Raw genomic sequence first — 20,121 nt, 5'->3', positions numbered from 1 at the left:
GAACGAATCAGAATCACTTTTTTTGTAGCACCTTACAACAAATTGTAATAACTACAGAGTGAGCCATATCCGATAGTGTTACCATAATAAGATACCCAACCTTATTCATATACTATAGATCATGTTGGCTATTTACTCGAACTTGATCCATTTTTATGTCTCCACATAAAGTTCAAGTATTCATATAATAACCATGAATCTTAGTTTATTGGATTTAGTCTTTAGAAGTGCAATTTACAAATTCAATAACAACTTTATTGAATAAATGTTGAATAAATTTTTTATTGATAATAGAAAATGTTTAATTCTATCAACTGCGAGTTTTATGACATATAACCCAACATTCTGGCATCCGATCCCAAATGCTATTTGCACATAATACGAGACAAAAGGAGCGGGGTATTGTTTTTGAATGAGTTTCAGTCAAGTCTAACCAATCGTGCCTTTCTTTGTTCATGGTTTGATATTTTGGTAATCAAATTTAAAATTTATTCAAATGTTTGAATTTTTTTTCCATTATTTTATACATATTCTAAATTAACTATATATATATATATATATATTATTTTTGAAGACTTAAATTGTTTTGTATATGTTATTATATTCAATTGTACATATTTCATATTTAGTAACTATTTTAGCTGACATTTTGATAAGACTTGATTTGCTCTGAGTTTGTTGGTATGTCTAGAATATTAAATACTTTGTAAGTGTAGAGCTTTATTAATAACCAAGATATAAATACATGTATAAGTGGAGAGTCACGCAAAAATATATAAGTTGAGTCAAAATAAGGGATCTTTTTAAATATAAAAATACTTAAAAATATTTACACTTTATAACAAAAAATTTCAAAAGTACAAACAAACATTTTTGGAACTTTTTGCTATAAGATGTAAATATTTTTGGGATTTTTCTATTCATAAGAATTTCCCTTAAAATAACATTAAAAAAAACCTTAAGTTTTAGGTTACAGCCCCAATAAATAAATAAATAAATATATATATTTAATTAAATATAATTAAGATTTTGTAATTCAAAATAACTTTTAAAAAAGGAAATTTCTCTTCCTTCGTGAGCTTCCTCCTTCGCGTGAAGAGCAACGCCACCGTCTGTGCCATTCCACTCAACTGCATTCTACCACGAGCCATTTTGCCACACTCATCGATGGCCTCACACTGTCGTTTATGTTGATACCACCTCTATGGTGGAAGGCAATATAGATAAGTGTCGTGGATCTTCTTCTCACTTTCTCTTTTTTTTCTTGATATCTTTTTCACTGCTATTTACCGTATACCATTATTGTTGTTGTTGTGTGGTTGTAAGAGTAATTGACCAGCAGTATTTAGGTGAGTATTAGTATTATTTTGTTTTAGTTTGTAATGTTTAATTTTATCAATTTTAGTGTGTAGGGTTAGTTTGGATATTTTCTAATTAGTATTTTTTAATTTTAAAAATTGTTTTGCTATTTTTACGATTATTTTTTTTTGTAATTTTTTCAAACGAAATCTTAAAATTTGCTATTAATCTTGTCAGCTCAATTAAGAAAATTGGTTATATTCATATTCAATTCCAAATCAACTTTGAGTGAAATTAAAAATCAAAAGGTACAACAAATAAAGTAGAAAAAATCATAATCAATTTTGTTATTTTAGAAAAATTTGATTGAATATAGCTCTAATTGTAGAGCATTTATAAAAAGATAGAATAAAATAAAAATAAAAATAAAAATAAAGAAAAATGAAAAGAAAAAGCCAACATACAAATAACTTTAGTCTAAACAACTATGCACTCTAGATTAGTTAACTTCCTAAACTAAACAACTTGATATTTAATACCTCAATTTAGTATGCCAAGCGTCCTTAAAAAGTCATTTCAAATAGACTCGTACATGTCTTTGTCGAACGAGGTATCTCACCTCTTCTCCAATGTAATTTTGAAAGCGGTAGACTAGTAATTGATATGTACGAGAGAGGGAAGTAAATCAAAACAGAGGGACATGGAATTTAAACTGATATGTACAGTAGACTAGTAACTGGTATCTCACCTCTTCTCCAATGTAATTTTAAAATTTTCCCATCAAAATAAGTGTTTGTGAAAATTTGGAGTTAAAATGTAATATATTGAAGTTTAGGAAGTAGATGAAAACAAACTCAAAACTCAACCGTAAAAAAGTAACATTTTAAAACGTATAAACCAAGTAGAAATTAAACTTTGAAACCCTAGAAACTAAAGGAAAGTTAAATTAAGAAATTATGGGTAAAAATTAGGAAGAAATATTCCTACATTCTATTTATTTTTAGTACCCACAAAACTCACCCTATAATTTCATGGGGATTATTCATAGGGGATGATAACAATAATTTGAGCATATAATAAAAAAAAAGAGAGACAATTTTATTGTGAAAAGTTTCTCTTCGCTCTCTCAATTCCACTTTTAAATATAGATCCTTTACGACAAGTTTCAATAGACTCCTTGGAGGTCGGAAAAATAAAAATGAATATTTTTACTAAATAATTAATATTTTGAAACTTAAAAACTAAATAAAATGTTTTGTTTAGAGACGGAAAATGTATATTTTTCCTAATTATTTTTGGAGGGAGTGAAAAATAAAATGGATAGGACCATCAAACCCCCTCCCCAACCGGGTCGGGTAAGTTTATAAGTGGCTAAAGTCGTAAAATCACCACAAACCATTAGGGTTTATCTCTCATATAAAATCAATCCTTTCTGCCGTCTTCTTCTTCCTCGCAAAATTTTCTGCTTCACCATTGTGATTCCGAAGCATCTCAATACCTCACAGTCATGGGGCACTCCAACGTCTGGAACTCTCATCCTAAGAACTATGGCCCTGGTTCTCGCACTTGGTAAGCAAATATCTTCTCATTCCTTCGGAACCCTAGTTCCGTTTTCTGTTTGAACGAGTTGGGAGTTCATCTAATGAGTATCTAATATTTAATTATGTTTCCTTGTGTGTTTTGTAATGTAATGGAACCTGAAGAATAATGTGCGATTGAGGATGTGTTTATTATGTGTTACTTTTCTTGTTTGGATAGATAATCAGATGCCTAAGATTCAGCTCTATTTTATATACTTCAACATGGCTTTAAGTTTCGGCTGTCGTCCTAAACGTTTTCCCAACTTGGATGAGATCTTGTGATGCTTAAAATTTCTGTTGATTTATGGGGTTTCTGTCACCGCGTTGCAAATGTCATTATAATTGCAGAAGATTTTTAATTTGAACCGGGATTTACGTAGTGATCATGTCATAGATTTGTTTAAAGTATAGTTTTCGGGCGAAAAGTTATAACTGATATTCTTTGATGTATGAGATCTTGTTTTCTACGATTTTATACTTCTTTATACGTATTTTATCATCCTATCCTTCTTTAATCCAAATGATTGTTCTTTGCTTGGTTGAGTTATTTGGATTCCTAAGTCTATGGATGAACCGTTTCCTTAATGCTTGTAGTATTAGTAAAATTAATGTATATATGCAGGAAAAAAGAACTTTTGTTATAGGTGTGTGGGATGAAACCTTAAGGGCTATAACTCCATTAAGTTTAGATCAATTTTTGTCAATTACCCAGGAGTTAACTAGTCTAGTCATGAGTGACGGAACACATAATTATCCTTAATAGATATCTTAGGCCCCGTTTGATAATTATTTGATTTTTGGTTTTTTGTTTTTTAAAATTAAGCCTATAGACACTACTATTTCTTAATTTCTTCCTTTGTTTGTTATCTGCATTTTACAAATGATTTAAAAAATCAAGCCAATTTTTGAAACAAAAAAAGTCTTTTAAAAATTTGTTTTTGTTTTTGGAATTTGGCTAAGAATTCAACCATCCTATTTAAGAAAGATAGAAAACGAGGAGGAAATAGACTTAATTTTCAAGAACCAAAAACCAAAACTGAAGTAGTTATCAAACGGACATTAGCGGTTAATGTTTTCTATAGTGTCAATGACTTTTGAGAAAGCTGAATTTGAATAATTTCTTTCTTTCAATCCTCTTTCTCAGTCGTGTGTGCGGAAATCCCCATGGGTTGATCAGGAAGTATGGACTTATGTGTTGCAGACAATGCTTCCGTAGCAACGCCAAGGAAATTGGTTTCATTAAGGCAAGTTAATTGTGCGATATCTATGATTATTTGATGTGACACACATTTATCTTCTGCATTCCCTAAACTTTGAAACTTTTTCCCATTTGTGCAGTACCGCTGAGAAGCTAATTATCTCTGGATGGAGTTGAATTTATATTGAAGAAGATTTTCCTAGTTTTTTCTCTTGTTTACTCAGTATGGACTATGAAATGATTGTTAGAAGACGATTTTGACACTTTGTTCTGAACTACCATATTTAAGGTTTCTTAATTGAGCTTATTGAGATTATTTTGACATATATTCCTTCTATTGTTTTTCAGTTCTTAAGTATGTTTGATATTTGATGCCTCATATGGGTGCATATTTGAATTTTGATCCATATTGTTTAGCAGTTTAGAATTTAGAAATATATGAAGTAATTGGGTTTAAGTTATAAGGTATTTGTTTCCCTTTCAATGGTTGCGAATTTTCATCCTTTTGATTTACCTATTTTGTTAGTCAAGTGTTTTTAAAATGGTTTCAAACGCTTCTCTATACATTTTGTAAACATTCTATTAAAATTTATTTATCAACTATCTTTGGAATGGGGCTTATTTTAGGTACAAAAGGATGTGATTTGTAAATTTTGAGATCATAGGGTGATTGCGATTTTAGTTAATTAAATGTGATTTCTTAATTTAACTAAATATAAGATGTAGTTTGTAATTATCCTATTATTATTTTAATAGCAAAAGTGTCATTTTGGTTTCTGGGTTTGGGGTTATATTCCATTTACTTCAAATAAATCTTAAAGGTAGATTTTCAACAAATTAGTTTAGTTTTCTCTGTGAAATTGGTTGAATAATAATTGTAAATTGACAATATGAATATATTGAATTATTATCGTGGCTAAGAACAGATATTATATTAGAGAAACTAGATGTTTTTTTTTTTACTATTTTAAAGAATTTCAATGAATTTCAAAGGGTTGAAGTAAAGAAATAGATGGAGGAATCATGATTGACATTGTATTGACTTGGCTAAAACAAGACTTATGTGAGAAACATTAACAATGTGTGAAAGAGATGAATTTGCAAAGGCTCTTTGGAACTACTTTACTATCTATAAGACATTCATGTAAATAATAATAGGCCTAAAAGGTAGTTTCAAGTTGGTTCGAGTTTTGAACATTCACAAATAATAAATTTCATAGACGTATTTCTATTTTTGTCATTCCACTTTATCCATTATTTAACAAGTTAATTTGAACATAACTTATGGATAAAATCACTTATCATTTTAAATATTGATGATTCAATTTTCATCTTTACAATTGTTGGACGGAAAGTTTATATAGCATGGACAAAAACTTAGCATCTCAATGGACATTTTTCTGATTCTTCCAATCAAAGACTTTCTTTTCCTTTTCTTTTAACAGCAATGAACAAAAGCTTAGAATTATGAATAAATTCTTTGCACCCAATAAACCTAACCTATGACCATTTTTGGGAGACAAGATGGGCAATAGGCTAATTCAAAATGCTCTCAAAAGCAAAGACAATCTTTATTTGATTCCACCTGAACAATGTTACAGAATGATTCTCATCCATCTTTGATGGGATTTCACCATGTAAACAAATCTCTGCTCACTTAAATAACCCCCATACAAGAAAAAAGGTTTCATCTTTTAAATATATTTTTTCTTTTTTCTTTTTTTGTTTTGTTTTTGTTTTTGTTTTTGCTTTTGTTTTTGTTTGGTGGGGGACTGCCCTTAAATAGTAATGTTTGCAATAACTGATATACACTACAGACTCTTAACCTATATATACTTCATTCTTGCTCATTTTAGCCACTCTTGGGTTACCCATCTCAAAACACTCTTTTCATCTTAACCACCAAAATGGAAACCTCTAAGAAACCGAATGCCTTCTGTTTCTGGAAGGTGTTGACTTAGCTTCCTCCTGATTAGCAGAACCAAGGCTCTCCGATGAATCCGAGCCGCTGTTTTCACCATATCCTCCTCCTTTGCTTGACCATAGCTTTGTGAAAAGCTTCTTTGACTTGAGCAATCCTTTCATTTTACTAAGAGCTGCTTTGTCAATTCCATTTTTACCATCTCCATTCCTCTCACTACTTCCTCTACCATTAGCAAGCCTCAAGGAAGCTAGCTCCCCTTTGAGAGCCTTGAGCTCCTCTGCCATGGCGACGGCATCCCAATCTTCCTCGGGGTTCGTTGTGGCTGATCTTGAGCTGCTGTGAGACCCACTTGTTAGATCCTTGATGCCTTTAGGTAGGTCGGGAGTGCTGCTGCCTGATGATGCCGAGGCCCTGACTTGCTCGAAAAATAATACCTGCACAACCATACGTAGAGGGAGCCGTTCATTTTGTACAGCATGAATGCACGCATCGGCAGATAGTCTCTTGCAGTCTATCAGTTTGCAGATTCTCTTCTTATCACTCTTGCCGATCCCTGGATGTTCCTGCAAATCAAGTCCAACAATGCTAATTGATATATGGTTTGAGCGAGAGGGAAAGACAAGTAGGTTGGAAAAATAAACATAACTTATCATGTGCCTACGACTATAACGGTGAAAACTACGAACAATTTCAGGCTCAGTTAAGGAACTGGTACCTTCAGATACATGTCTATGGCTCGATAGAGCCCGTCATGTGAAGGCCGAGCGATGCCAGATACCATTTCTGCAAGATCAATGAACTTTACTGATGGTAGGTTGGGATCCTTTGCAATTTCAGCAAGATAACCATCGATCAATTTTGCCACCATCAACTTAGTCGCATCTGATAAAATCCCTGGCCCTCTTGGCTCCTGAAGCTCATTTCCCTCTTCAAGTGACTCGATTTCACTATTATGATCTTGCAACAGAAACACCTCCACCATTTTCTGTACAGCATGAACATCATAAGTTTTAGCTTCACCTTCCGGTGCTCGCAGCAAAAGATCGATCACTGTAGCCTCCTCTAGCTGCTGTCCCATTCGTCGAACGAGCTCTTCTTTGGTCTCGTCTCCAGAAGCTAGGAAAATGGAAGCCTTCAGCAATTTGGACAAGAAACTACTAGAAACACTGCCTTTCTCGGCAGGTAACAGCCAGACAATTGTCGACACTGCTGACTGATACTTCAGTGGATCCCCACATTGAAGCACACCTTTGCTAAAGCCTGGAAGATAACGGTAAGCATAAGCCTTCAAGGCTTCTCCAATCACGTCATTTGGGACTATTCCTTTGTTTTTTATACTCACTATAACACGCTTGTATACATCAATTTCTAGCTCACAAAGATCCTCAACCCACCAGTCTTTCGGCACACTACGATTCCTGACGCCATTCCAGTTGGGATTGTTCCCGTTTTCCTCAGGTAGTTTCTTACGGTTATATGTGTAAGACCAGTCCACTTTAGAAATATCAGCAGAGGCCTTCACAGCAATAGATTCTAAGCAATTGCTTACTAATTTCAGTTCCTCAGATAATGGCATTAATGCCTTTGTAGACTGAAGAACGATGATTGAATCCTTCCAGCTACGAAAGATGCTTGAACTAAGGAAAACGTCGATTTTGTAGGTGAGGTTTCCCTTTTCAATTGTCTCATGCATTCCTAGGTATTCAGCAGCACAACGGGCTGCAACTACATTATAGGCATTAAGAGTAACGGTCATGCCATAACAGAATTTGGCACATATCTCAAATGCCGCAGAACCACCTGGGATCTCTGGTATGTATATTTCATCATTCTGCTCCCCAGAGGCAGTAGTGACCAACTTCTGCAAGTGAGCGCTCTTTGACAGAAGGGGAAACTGCAAAAAAGCAGGTACTACCAATTTATCAGTACAACCAACCATATGCAAGGAATAACTATGCAGTATCATAGATGTCAAGATGCATAAAAGCAGCCAGCTTTCAAAAGAGAATGTAGTTAAACTAAGTAAAGATTATTGTGCCTCGTTTCTGTTACTGGACTAGCACTGAACATTTCGCATATACCAGTTTTGGTTTGCACATAAAGATAATCATTATCATTATAATTTTTCATATAAGATGTTAGCCTGCCAAACTTTTGGGTGTTTGCTTTCGTATAGGAGTGATCCAATTAAGCTGTCAATGCAACGAGAAAGATTATTTGATTCCAAGATCTTGCTTCAAGCACTTCTTTCAGTAGCACATACAAGTCAGAACTATATTTATATTTATACTGAATTCCAACATAAAATTCCACACAATAAGAATGAAGAAGGTTAACGATCGACAGACCTTGTGGAGGTAAAACTTGACATCCCCAATGATAACAGTGATGTCTGTTGCCAATTCACTTACAACATACCTGCAACATAAATGTGAATTCTTTTAAAATAATGAGAAAGTTGTCTGATTGTTTCCTTTGAATCTCACTTCCCTATTAACTCTCATTTCTACAATATAAGATGCAAATGGTAATTCTAAATTCTTAGTACAGCAGGCGCATTTTGTTTAAGCTCTAAATACTTACTAATAACAGTTGCAGTAAATTTCATCCGAAAGAAGTAACTACTATACATCAGAGTGAACATCAACTACAGAAAATTCTCATGCATTAAGGCTTTAAAAAGAAGTGAGAGCTGTATCTGGACAATTGTACCAAAGAACATGCACAACCATTATTCAGCATTCCATTGTGACAAGATTCTTATTGTTCCCATAACAGACAGAGATAAAAAGGTGATTCTTAAATTAAAAGATCATTCAGTACCATCTTTGTGAAAATGTGGAATCTCAATACTGCTATATTCATGTTCTCGAACTCTTCCGAAGCACAGAAAAGATATATGCTATTTTGCTCATGGTTCTTTTTCAAAGCATCTCTCTAATGTCTGGTCGTTTGAGCGAATTCAAAATTTTGCGAACTTAATTCCATCACATATGATGCGATCCCTTCCCCAAAGAATCGTAGGCAATAGCTGCATAGTTGTGTAAGAAAATTTCTAATTCTACTTCAAAACTTGTACATGTAATAACGTTTGAGCATTAATGAGCTATGTAGCTCTCTCAGTTTCAACATAAGCTGTAATCTCAATTCTCTATGTTCTCTTTCCAGTGCATGTATAATCCAATGGAGCAGTCGAAAAGCATCACTATAATCCATGAACAGTTTTAACCGGGTTCCGAAAGAGATAACTGCTCTAGAGCTTATCACTTTTACATGAGAATGATCAGAGAGTTGTTACATTCTCATAATAGTATTTCTTATTTAAGTCAGAAAAAAGTTAGTATTTGATCATTTGGCTATGTTTAATATATTAGCTTTATCCTAACAAACATCAAAGATTTTAGCTTATTTGCAGTGTTCGTTTTCCTAAGATATTCATATCTTTCTGAAGACCCTACGAATCGATACTTAACTCTGCAACATTGAACCATGTTACATAGAATAATCATTCTCATGCTCATATTGCCTCCATACTTGCTCCTGTGATGGTTACTTTTTATTATATTATTTTAATTTAGTTTGAAATAAATGGGAAAAGAAATATTAAATAACTTCCATATCTTCTGAACCTTCCTGATGAATCAAGAAAAGGTTTACATCTAAATGAAAGCCAGTGAGAGCAAGGGAAAGGGAAAGCAGAGATACATATATTAATTTGGATTTGATGACAGTGACACATTAGAAAAGCAAGAAGCACTTAGGCTTGTCACACAATCAAAGCAAAGGAGAACTCAAATCCATCTATTTAAAAAAGAAAAAAAAAAAAAAGAAAACCAGGAGCCCCAAATCATGAACCAAGTCAGTGGGAGAGCCAAAGTGAAAATTTTAACCAATTAATCATCATAGAAAGGAGTAAAAGGAAATGAACTTGAAAAAACTTTTGCCAGTTATTCTGAGAAAGAAAATAAAGTGAATGATAACCAAAGCTTCAATATTGACCCCTTTCCCCCACTTGACCATTTCTTTGAAAAACAGCAATATAGTTAGTTGAACAAAGAAGATTGTTAAGTTGATGATCCCCCAACTCACCGCCGGTCAGCGGCGGTTTCCGGCGGGGGGGGGGGGTGGAAGAGTGCAAAAACCTTAGAAGTGGGAGTAGTTCACAGTGTAAAACAGTAAAATGGAAGCAAAGTGAAATATCATTGCAAAAAAAGTGCCATAACTTGAAATGCAAGAAGCCAAAAAAGAAAAACAAAATATGACAAAAATGAGAATCAGATATAGAAAAGTAAATGAAGAAGGCAGAAGAGATCTCTCACCTAACATTGGTCCCATCACTCTGAAAACAATCAGGTTTTGATCCAAGTTTCATGAACTTCATCTTGACAACCAAGAAATAAGCTTCAAGTTTCCTCAATCACCCCCCAAAAAAATGAGCTCTTCCTCAATACTCAAACAACAAATTACACCAAAAATGAGCTCAAAACGTCAACAAACAAGCAGCAAGACCCCCAATGAAGAACCATGCAGAAAACCACAAAAGAAAAAGACAGAGTGGGGGACCAAATCTCTGAATTTGACCAAATTTCTGAAGAGAAAAAAGAGGATTTGAAAGAAGGGGATGAATATATGGTTGTGGGGTGTGATGGAATCTTAACAAAAACCAAGGCAAAAGGCAAAAGCTTAGTGATAGAGAGAGATTAAAAGAGAAAGAAAGGGAAATGAGAGATGGGGTTTGTGAAATTTTTTAAGAAGAAAAAGGATTGTTTTAAATGGGAAGAGGGTTTAAGAAAATGGCTGTTTCCTTGGTCGGCGGCAAAGCCCACGGAGCCCGGGTCAGCAAGTCAGCTCTGGAGACATAGCCAACAGACTTCAAAACACTTAAAAAATTTGGCAAATCTGATTCTACATCACACAATACCCCTCTCTTCTTTTTCATTTCATTTTCTGATTGCTCTGTCTCTGTGCTTTCTCCTCTTTTTAAATCCCCTTCCCCCTTTTTTAAAAGCTTTCAATTTGCAAAACCCAACATATGCTGTTCTATGCTATTACTTCAAATGATCTAATAATATATATATATATATTGTTCTAATGGGGTTTCTTTCAACTTTCAAGTTTGAAAGGTACTACTATACTACTACAACCCATAAAACAGCATCTTGGTATCAGTTAAATTAAACCACCAAAACGGTAGACAACAAGTATCTTCTCTTTTTTATTTTGCTAAAAGTATGAGAGAAAAGAATATGAGCAAGATCATAAAAAGAGATGTGATTTAACAGTATCGATGAATCAAACATCAACTACCCAACAACCAAATCTGTATAAAAATTGCGCTGAAAATCCAAGGAATCTACCAGATTATATATATCATATGGAAAAATCTAGCTTAAAATATTTGGTCAAGAATCATCAAAGATCAAATTTTTAATTATGTATAGTCTGTAACTCAATAAACCCACATGAAAAAATTGGTTCCTAATCAAATGGGAAACAAGAAGACAACCACCCCATAAGCCACTCTCCGTGTAAATCACAACAGAACCCAATATAAAGTAAACCAAAGCTACTAAAATGGCAATTTGTGATTTACAAATGCCAATGTAAACAGTGCTTTTTTCTTAGCCACAAAACCAAAAGCTCTTTTGAAAAAGATGATAACTTTCAAGAGAAGCCAAGCAATAAAAACTCAAAACCCATAAGAAAACAGACAAGATCTCTCCTAAAATGACCATTTTTCCAAGGAAGGGTATTTAACTTGTTAAGAAATTGTTGAAGACTGGAGAGCAGAGAGTGGTTAAAAAAGGAAAAAAATTTCAATTTTAGAAACCAATAGAGAACAAAGGAAAGGACATCAATATTGTTTCAACTAAGCTGTGGTAATAAAATATATGCTGCTAGTACACATCTTGTTATATGCATTATTTAGTTTTTGAGGTAATACTAATATTGAGGCATTTCAACAATCTTTCATTTCTTTTCCCTTTAGCTTGGGGTTGCTTAATTCATTGTCTTTTTGCAACAAAATCCTTTCTTTCTCTTTATTTCCTTTTCCCCTCTCTATATAGTGAAAAGAGTTGGAAAAATGATTGAGAATTTGTTTTTTTTTTTGGGGGGGTGAAGATTTGTGCACATTCTCAATTGTTCTTGTTTGTTATCTTTCCCAAGAAAAGAAAAGGAAAAGGAAAATTTGAAGCCACATTGTGCAATATGATAATGCAACACATGGCAGACATAAGTAAGAAGATGACTATTTTCTTGAATTTAACCAAATATGGTAATTCTCATTCTTCATCCACATCACCATAGTTTATATGTTTAATTATCTAATGCTGAGTTGTTTAATGTGATATTGTTTAGTCTATGAATAGTTTAGTAATTAGGAGAGTTATATGTATTTACAAATATCATATGAGGATAAATCAACGTTCAATAATTGATATATACTATTTCTCAAGTTAAAAGAGATTCAAATTTTCATATTCTCATATTTGTTATATTAAAAAATAAAAAGTAAAAACTATAACTTGGTGCAACATGCAAAATTTATGTTAAAGATTCATTATCTTTTCTCTTTGGAGCAGACACAATATTGATATATTTGTTTCATGTTAACTTTCATTTTGATTTAATTTGCAATGCATAACCATTCATTTAGAACTTTAAACAGCGTACGATGTGGTTATGCATCACACTCAAACGGTAACCTTATGTAAATAGAGAGAGAAGAGTGAGATTATTAAGATCCTGATTGATAACTATTTGGTTTTTGAAAATTAAATCCATATTTTCACAATTTTTCTACAATGATTTTCATTGTTCACAAATAAATGAGTTGAATTTCTTAGCAAATTCTAAAAACAAACTTATGTTTCTAAAAATTACTTTTCTTTTCCAGTTTTAAATTTAAAGGTGAAAGAAATATTTATAGACAATTTTCCAAAACTAAAAACCAACAACCAAATGATTATCAAACAAGACTTAAACTCTTCAATTACTCAATCACGTCTAATAATTGGATATATGTCTCGATCTAAATCAACTATTTCCACTCACACATGATGTAACATTCATTTAATGATAGCTACTTCTACCTCCGTTCATATAGTTACTATTGTATCAGTGAGTTTGTTGAATTCATTCTCTAAAATCATATTTTTAAAGTCAAACTAAGCATAGTTTAATTGAAATAGTACATAGACTATCAATTTTAAAGTCATATATTCGATTTTCCCACTTCACATATTGTCATAGAACGAAAAAACTTGTATCTTGTAAAAGAAAAAGGAAAAAATTAAAACAAGTGTCTAATCTTTTTTAATAACTTTTACTTGTTAATCATCTCTGAGAAAGAGAGTATTTTATTCAAATATAAAATTAAAAAAAGAAAGGGAATTGAAAGGAAAGACGTCAGTTAGTAATATAGGTAAGTGATTGAGGAGCTCAAAAGACTTTAAAGGTTAAGCACATGGTGCTGACTGTGCCAACATTAACATTGTTATCTATATAATATATATATTATATATATTATATATATATTGAACTCTAAATTAAAAGATTCCTCTACTCTTCAGCCTCTTTCTCTCTCTTGCTCTTCAAACTGAAAAAAAAAAAAGAAAGATGAGATTTTGTTTCAACTTCTTTGCTTTTAAGAGAGTCAACGGCTTAATTAGGGTTACCAAAACAAAAAAGGACATATCATGTGTATTATATCAACCCTTGGGATATTCTTGAGAATATCTCAATATTATAATCTCATATATCCTAATAAGCTACATGTGACCGTATAGTTCAACTGCCATAAAACATAGATCTCTGACTTAGATATCTGGGAGACTTCCTTCCAAGCTACTACAACAAATCTTATATCAAAATAATAAACCATCATTCATGGACTTCGGTCACGTTTATCCTAGGAAAAATGTAATAAATCAATGATAATATGAAAAATGGACTCCATTTGATTACGTTTGGTGTTGTTTACTTATGTTTCGTACCCATACTCACATTTGGAGTCCACTTCTAAATTTGTAATAAAAACACAAATTGATTGACGAGCATAAGGTGTTTAATACAATTGCATTTAAATAATATGTTGATAACGTATTATTACCTGTTACAACATGAAAATTATGAATTTGTTACATTTACTATCATGTTTACTATTACCATTACTGTTTGACAGAAAACGGTAACTGTAAATGTGACAAATTCATAATTATAACTAAATGTGGTCAAAAGCAATCTAATTACGTTTGTGATTGTAGCCATTTACAATTGATCTATCAATAGAATTCCATTACAATTACACCAATTTTCATTACGAATCGGTAAACATATAGCCTAAATTTATGTTCTTCCAAAACATGATTCAATAGGTTGTTACCCTTGTTTACTTAATTCTAAACTTGTAAATGCATATCAAAAGAATGGCATGTCCATTTTGATTGCTATATATTGACATGAATAATTGATATCACAAAAGATCAGAATTTATGAAAAAAGTTGGGTATGTAACTCCTCCATGTAGTGCTGAAATTAATTGAATCCCATATTTCAAGGGGAATCACATCTACTAATAGTACTAATTGCTCATTGTCTGGCACTGCAAAATCAGTGAAAATGAGGCAAATTCATGGGAGACAAGGTAACAATAATCTCAGATCAATTGGGAGCCTTAAACCCAAAATATTCTTCTTTAATTTTCATCAAAATCAGTACTCTTTTCATACATTATAAATATATATTTACAACTTCGATTTCATAACAAAAAGCACATGGCTACTAGTTCATAAGGCTGCAACAAAATTGACATTTATAGTACTTCTAATAATGCATTTTGCTTACATATTAAACACAAATTTCTGAACCCACAACTTTAATGAATCATGACAGCCATTGGGCGTGTGGTATGTTCACTACATAATCCAGAACAATCACATGACCTAATCAATAATATTAAAGGCATATACCATTCAATGGCTGTACTCTGGATTCATTTACTTATTGTATTATGTACTATACAAGGGGGAAAAAATAACTTAAATCCCATCACTGATTAAATCAAAACAGTAAGTTTTTGAGATTCCAAATAATTAGTGATCTAAATCTATAATCAATCAAATTATGGATAGCTTGAGCTCAACTTAAATTCATTTGCACCAAGAATGATGGTGATAAGTTTCATCTTCAAAGTGGATGGGGAAGATTTCAAGGATTCTATGATGCAAGAAAAAACCTTTGATCATTATGAAATTGAATCAGATTGTCTCATGAGTTTGTTTGTTTCTTGGGAAAGTGAAAGGGCAAAGAAAGGAAAGGAAAGGAAAGGAAAGGAGGGAACTTGTTGGTAGCAGATGTATGTTTGTTTGAATGAAATATCTTTGGGGAGTGGGATAAGGCAAATTTGGGACAAGATAAAGGAGAAAAGGAAAGTGATTATATTGTTTTGTTTGTTTGCTTTTTAAGGTAGGGAAAGGGAAACTTGTAATAACAAAGTGGGGTTGAGGAGTGATTGGAGGATTGGAATGTAATCAGGATTACTGGGAATCAGAAGAATGTTGGAAAACGTGAGTAATTTAAGACAGAACGGAAATGAGATTGTGAAACATGAAAACGATGAGAAAGAGGGTTAGATTGAAAACTGTCGACACAAAATGAATTTTGTATTATAAATTGGACCTAAAACGTTCAATTCAAACATTGATTTTGGATTACAATACATTATATTCTCATCCCATTATAGGTCACCAAACATCCTAATCGGCAACTAAAAGATGTCACTTTGTATGTGTCAGAATGCTTAAACCATAGAAATGAGGAGATATGAGACACCATGCAAAAAAAATCTAAGCTGACCTTTTGGATATGTTGCCCAATTATTGCAAATGGTATGATATCTTTGCATGCTTGAAAAGCTTCTTGGCCCCATTCCTGCTTGGATCTTCACCCAACTCACACCTTCCACTTTCTCTCTCTCTATCTATAAGAAAAAAAGCAAATAATGATAGCAAGACTAAACACTACAAAGCTGAATCATTCATGGGTACCCTAAACTTTCTTTGTAATATTCTCTTTCAATTCAGTGGGATAGAATTTCAACCTTGAAGCAATACTAAAAGAAGGTAAGTTAATTACAACATTGTATACAAAATTTTCATTATGGAATTGAAATAAGAATCAAATTTATTCCATACAAATGTCTTGAAAAAAAGTTCAAATATTATTTTGGTTATACAACTTTGATGCATATAATATTTTAATCTTTAAACTTTAAACTTCTAAAGTTCTTAATAATTCAAAAATAAACAAAAGCAATGTTTTATTTCGGACATAAACTTTCAACCATATGTCTACACAAAAATCCATCAATTATGGAACAAATAAATGACATGTCAAGCCAGGTCTACGTTAAGGGCATATTTACGAAAAGTTAATCACAATATATGAAATGTAATTTGGAAAGTGGGACCCATTTTATTACATTTGATAGTATGTACAGGCGTTGTGCATTCTTCCTAATAAGTGGGCCATAGTTAGAAAACTGTAATAAGTAATGTAATTTGAATGAAGACGAGGGGGTGATCAATTGAATTGTGTTTGAATATTGCATGAGACCCACACCCTTTTTTCTAATAATTTTGTCCAAGTTTCCAAATTTTTCCCTCACGCATCAACAGTTATTGTTGCACTGGTCAGGTTTATCGGTAACGATTATTGTTCTAGATGATTGATATCGTTGATCAAATCTTTAGGGGTTTCGATCTATTGTTTTATATAATCGAAAACTGTATCAATAAAGTTATATTTTATTATGCCTGTGATGAATGTCTTCTTATTTTCTATGCATTTGTTCACTACTACTACTTGACATATTCATTTGTTGATGAACTTAGTGAGATTGATGGAGCCCAAACAAAAATATATTAACATTTCAAAATAAATAGGTTTACAATTTTTTTTCTTCAAAAAGTTTTTTCCCACTTGGGGTGGTGGTTCTCCAAAACAAACAAAAGAGAAGAAGAAAATTACACCCTACTTCGAATCATTGGAGAGGATCACTAATGTCATCCGAGACTTGGTCTTCTTCTTTTTGTCCACCAGGATGCCTCTTGAGGGGAAGACTTGTTCACACTTGGCTGTGAATGCAGCTTCCCATCTTTTGGAGAAAAAGTGAGTGATAGATAGGGGGGACTCCATGTCCAAGGTTCCAGTCCCCTCGTGTGCAGCTGTATACGGAGAGTCATCCATGGAGGACTCCTATATGGTTGCAAAAGTTGGTGGCCTCTCTGGTTTTGAACTTGTCTATTAAGGAGTCGATAGATACTCATATGAGTCAAAACTATTATCTGTATCATACCACATTTTTTCCCCTGAAGATAGGTTTGATTTTTTTTTTTTTTTTTTTTAAATTTTATAGAATGGTAGTTGTACATATATAATAATAGTTCAAGAGGTGCATGGTATGAGTGAGGAAGATGGGCGGATACCTGGTGATTCGCTGATCACATAAAGCTACATATTTACCATTTTCAATTGTGTTTGGGTTAACAATGGACTGAATCCAAATAATAAGTAAGTACATGTGATGTTCATATGCAGCCATGTAATGCAGTAGTTACTATTCGGTGATTACTCACCTAATTACGCGTCTATTTAATTTGTGGATCGATGGCGTTATGGTTCTCAATGTGCGTTAGCGGGAAATGATTAAAAGATGTCAATCAATGAGAAGATCAGTTTATGAATAAGCTATATCGGAATCAATAACGCAAACAACAACGGAAACAATATCTATATACCATTGCAAGGAGTTTGTATGTGCGCATCATAGTGCCATAACGGGATGCCATTCAGTATCAATAACTCAAGCTCAAACAGTAAAATGCAAACCCAAATGGAAACAATATTTATTAAACAAATGTTTAATTAATTTTCTTGCACTGATTAGGGTTCACACTTGATTGTTTGTCTCATGCAGTCTGAGTTGTTCGAAATCAGATCATTCTTCACGTAAACCAGTACGTAAATTCACATTTTATTTACATGTCTATCATGATTTTTTTTTTTTATTTTTGGATTGTTTGTTAATCTTATGTGTTATGTGTTATGTGCTCAACTGCATTTTGTTTTTTTTTTATGCACATATGTGAGTTCTTTTGGTGATTTTTTTTTTCATTTCTCAATATGTTTATACTTCCTATTTTCGTTGTGAGAATGTAATTTTTTTTTAATGTATGCATCAATTTATATGTAGATTTATTAATTGTATGTGTTTGTCAATATGTCTCGGCTTACTATTGAAAGGAGAAGAGTGTATATTGTTATTAAAATGTTGGTTATCATGCTTCGAGAAATACTTGTAGCATGTGCAGTTAACATGTTGGTTATCACCCATGCAGTCTAACGTGGGAGCGCAAGTATAGGTTTTGGTGCAACCTGAACGAGTGACACAACATCATCTTCTGCTTGAGTTGAGGGTTCTGCTTGTAATGTTATTGTCAATGGTGGGTTGATGCTAACGGGGTAGGATCATTCTTCTAGGTGTGTATTGGGGTTAACGGGGTGGATCCATCTTCTAGGTGTTTGTTGGGACTACCGGGGTGCTTTTCTAAATCAGAACAGGGCTAAATGTCCACAATAAATAGGACTTTTGATGGTGATAGTGGTGGCATTGATAGTGAGGGCTCTATGTCATGTGTCGATCTAACCTCGGGGGTGGTGGATATATGGAATTCAGATTATGATTCAACTGTGGGTGGGATTTCAATATTCTTGTTAAAAGAATCGGATGTGTTTTGAGGGTCAACATGTGTTTGGACTTTGGAGTGTGGAAGAGTTTGTACACAATGTGGGGAATCTATTTCGTGAGGGGGTGGATGTTGAGGGGCAATAAGTATGGATGCCACATAGTTTTGGGGATCAATAGTTTTTGAAGGATCAGATTGTAAAGGGCTTGAAAGTCACTCTTGTACATCGACAAGCGACTGAATATTAACAAGAAAGGGAGCACAGGATGTTGCCTCATGATATTGAGAATTCTATTGAGGATGCTGGCTCTCGCGGAAGAATTCATCAACCTATGCGAACGCTACAACTGTACAAGTATTATGCAATGTACAATAAAGTTAATGTAACTACCATTGAATGTACTAACCAGTGAGATTGATTCAATGAATTGAAAGATAGTCCTTGTCTCGTTACTAAGCTCGACAAGTACTTCTTCACTTATTGGAGTTCGTTCTACAAATGGTCCATACGTTGGTCAATCAGTGAGAAAGCTATCTTAACCTCTTGGATTTTGTTATGCAATTGTTCTTTGAATGATATGAATGACATACAGTCTTCTTTGTCATCCATAATCTCCCTTAGTAAGACCTCATGAATTACACCACTACCGAATATTATATTCCGATCAAAAAAGCGACAAAAAATTGTTCTTCTAAATATATCCAATTGTGCAAGACCCAACTTCCAACTTTCTCTTGATAACAATGTTGGTGTTGGGGTTGATACCTTAAATCTCGTGATCTTGTAGTTTGTAATTGTGTTTGTACAAACAATTTATTTATCTGATAAAATAAGAGGTATTTTAGTCGATATTTAGTTACATTAACCAAAAACCAATAAACTAAGATCCAAGTTAAGCTATAACTTAAACATGTATGTGGAGACATATAGGTGAATCATGTTTAAGTGATAACCTAAATGATCTATAGTAGCTGGATAAGGCTGGATACCTTATCCTAGTGACATTATGAATACGACCAGCTTTGTAGTTGTTACTTTTGTTGTAAAGTGCGACAAGTGATTTGATCCTGATCATTCACGTGGAGACATGTGAGCGAAGGTATTCTATACAAAGAGTTTTTATAAAACTGAATCACGAAATAAATAGTCTCTCTACACCATTGCTAGAAGAGGGTTACATTTCACTAGAATAACCATAGATGACTTGACCTGAATCCTGAGTGAGTTGTGAACTCCTGCCTATGAAAGCAGTCATTTGATTTGCATGGGTGAGAGTGGCCAATTTCGTCGACTCAATATGCCTAAAATTTTGGGGATTCATTTGATTGGGGAGTTAGGAACACAGCTACACAAGAAAAAAATTCACTCTT

General features: G+C 33.1%; 2 protein-coding genes across 3 annotated transcripts; one reads left to right on the top strand and one right to left on the bottom strand.

Annotated features, from left to right (window-relative positions):
- Positions 1–2,707: 2,707 nt before the first annotated feature.
- On the top strand, positions 2,708–4,403 carry LOC120091376 (40S ribosomal protein S29). The gene is made up of 3 exons (XM_039049378.1): positions 2,708–2,868; positions 4,024–4,123; positions 4,218–4,403. The coding sequence occupies exons 1-3, from the start codon at positions 2,807–2,809 to the stop codon at positions 4,224–4,226; spliced, it is 171 nt and encodes a 56-aa protein (XP_038905306.1). The 5' UTR covers positions 2,708–2,806; the 3' UTR covers positions 4,227–4,403.
- Positions 4,404–5,614: 1,211 nt separating this feature from the next.
- On the bottom strand, positions 5,615–11,675 carry LOC120092196 (BTB/POZ domain-containing protein NPY2). 2 transcript variants are annotated; one of them, XM_039050434.1, is made up of 5 exons: positions 10,321–11,671; positions 8,825–9,032; positions 8,350–8,419; positions 6,717–7,895; positions 5,615–6,564 (listed from the first exon to the last, which is right to left on the bottom strand). In XM_039050434.1, exons 4-5 carry the CDS (start codon positions 7,755–7,757, stop codon positions 5,995–5,997), a joined length of 1,611 nt encoding a protein of 536 aa, XP_038906362.1. In that variant the 5' UTR covers positions 7,758–7,895; positions 8,350–8,419; positions 8,825–9,032; positions 10,321–11,671; the 3' UTR covers positions 5,615–5,994. The 2 variants fall into 2 exon arrangements, with proteins under 2 accessions (XP_038906362.1, XP_038906360.1); XM_039050432.1 differs by lacking the exon at positions 8,825–9,032 and having other exon boundaries at positions 10,321–11,675.
- Positions 11,676–20,121: the final 8,446 nt, after the last annotated feature.

The sequence above is a fragment of the Benincasa hispida genome, chromosome 11, assembly GCF_009727055.1.
Source record: "Benincasa hispida cultivar B227 chromosome 11, ASM972705v1, whole genome shotgun sequence".
NCBI lineage: Eukaryota > Viridiplantae > Streptophyta > Magnoliopsida > Cucurbitales > Cucurbitaceae > Benincasa > Benincasa hispida.
The sequence above is the reverse complement of the archived record's forward strand: the minus strand, read 5'-3'. Positions and strand labels throughout refer to the sequence as shown.

Excerpts from the sequence above, each read along its gene's own strand:
- LOC120091376 (XM_039049378.1), top strand. The coding sequence starts at position 2,807 with ATGGGGCACTCCAACGTCTGGAACTCTCATCCTAAGAACTATGGCCCT. Across the intron at positions 2,869-4,023 it reads GGCCCTGGTTCTCGCACTTG|TCGTGTGTGCGGAAATCCCC; the intron begins GTAAGCAAATAT and ends CCTCTTTCTCAG.
- LOC120092196 (XM_039050432.1), bottom strand. The coding sequence starts at position 10,382 with ATGAAGTTCATGAAACTTGGATCAAAACCTGATTGTTTTCAGAGTGAT. Across the intron at positions 7,896-8,349 it reads TCAAGTTTTACCTCCACAAG|TTTCCCCTTCTGTCAAAGAG; the intron begins GTCTGTCGATCG and ends GCTTTTTTGCAG. Across the intron at positions 6,565-6,716 it reads CCATAGACATGTATCTGAAG|GAACATCCAGGGATCGGCAA; the intron begins GTACCAGTTCCT and ends CTTGATTTGCAG.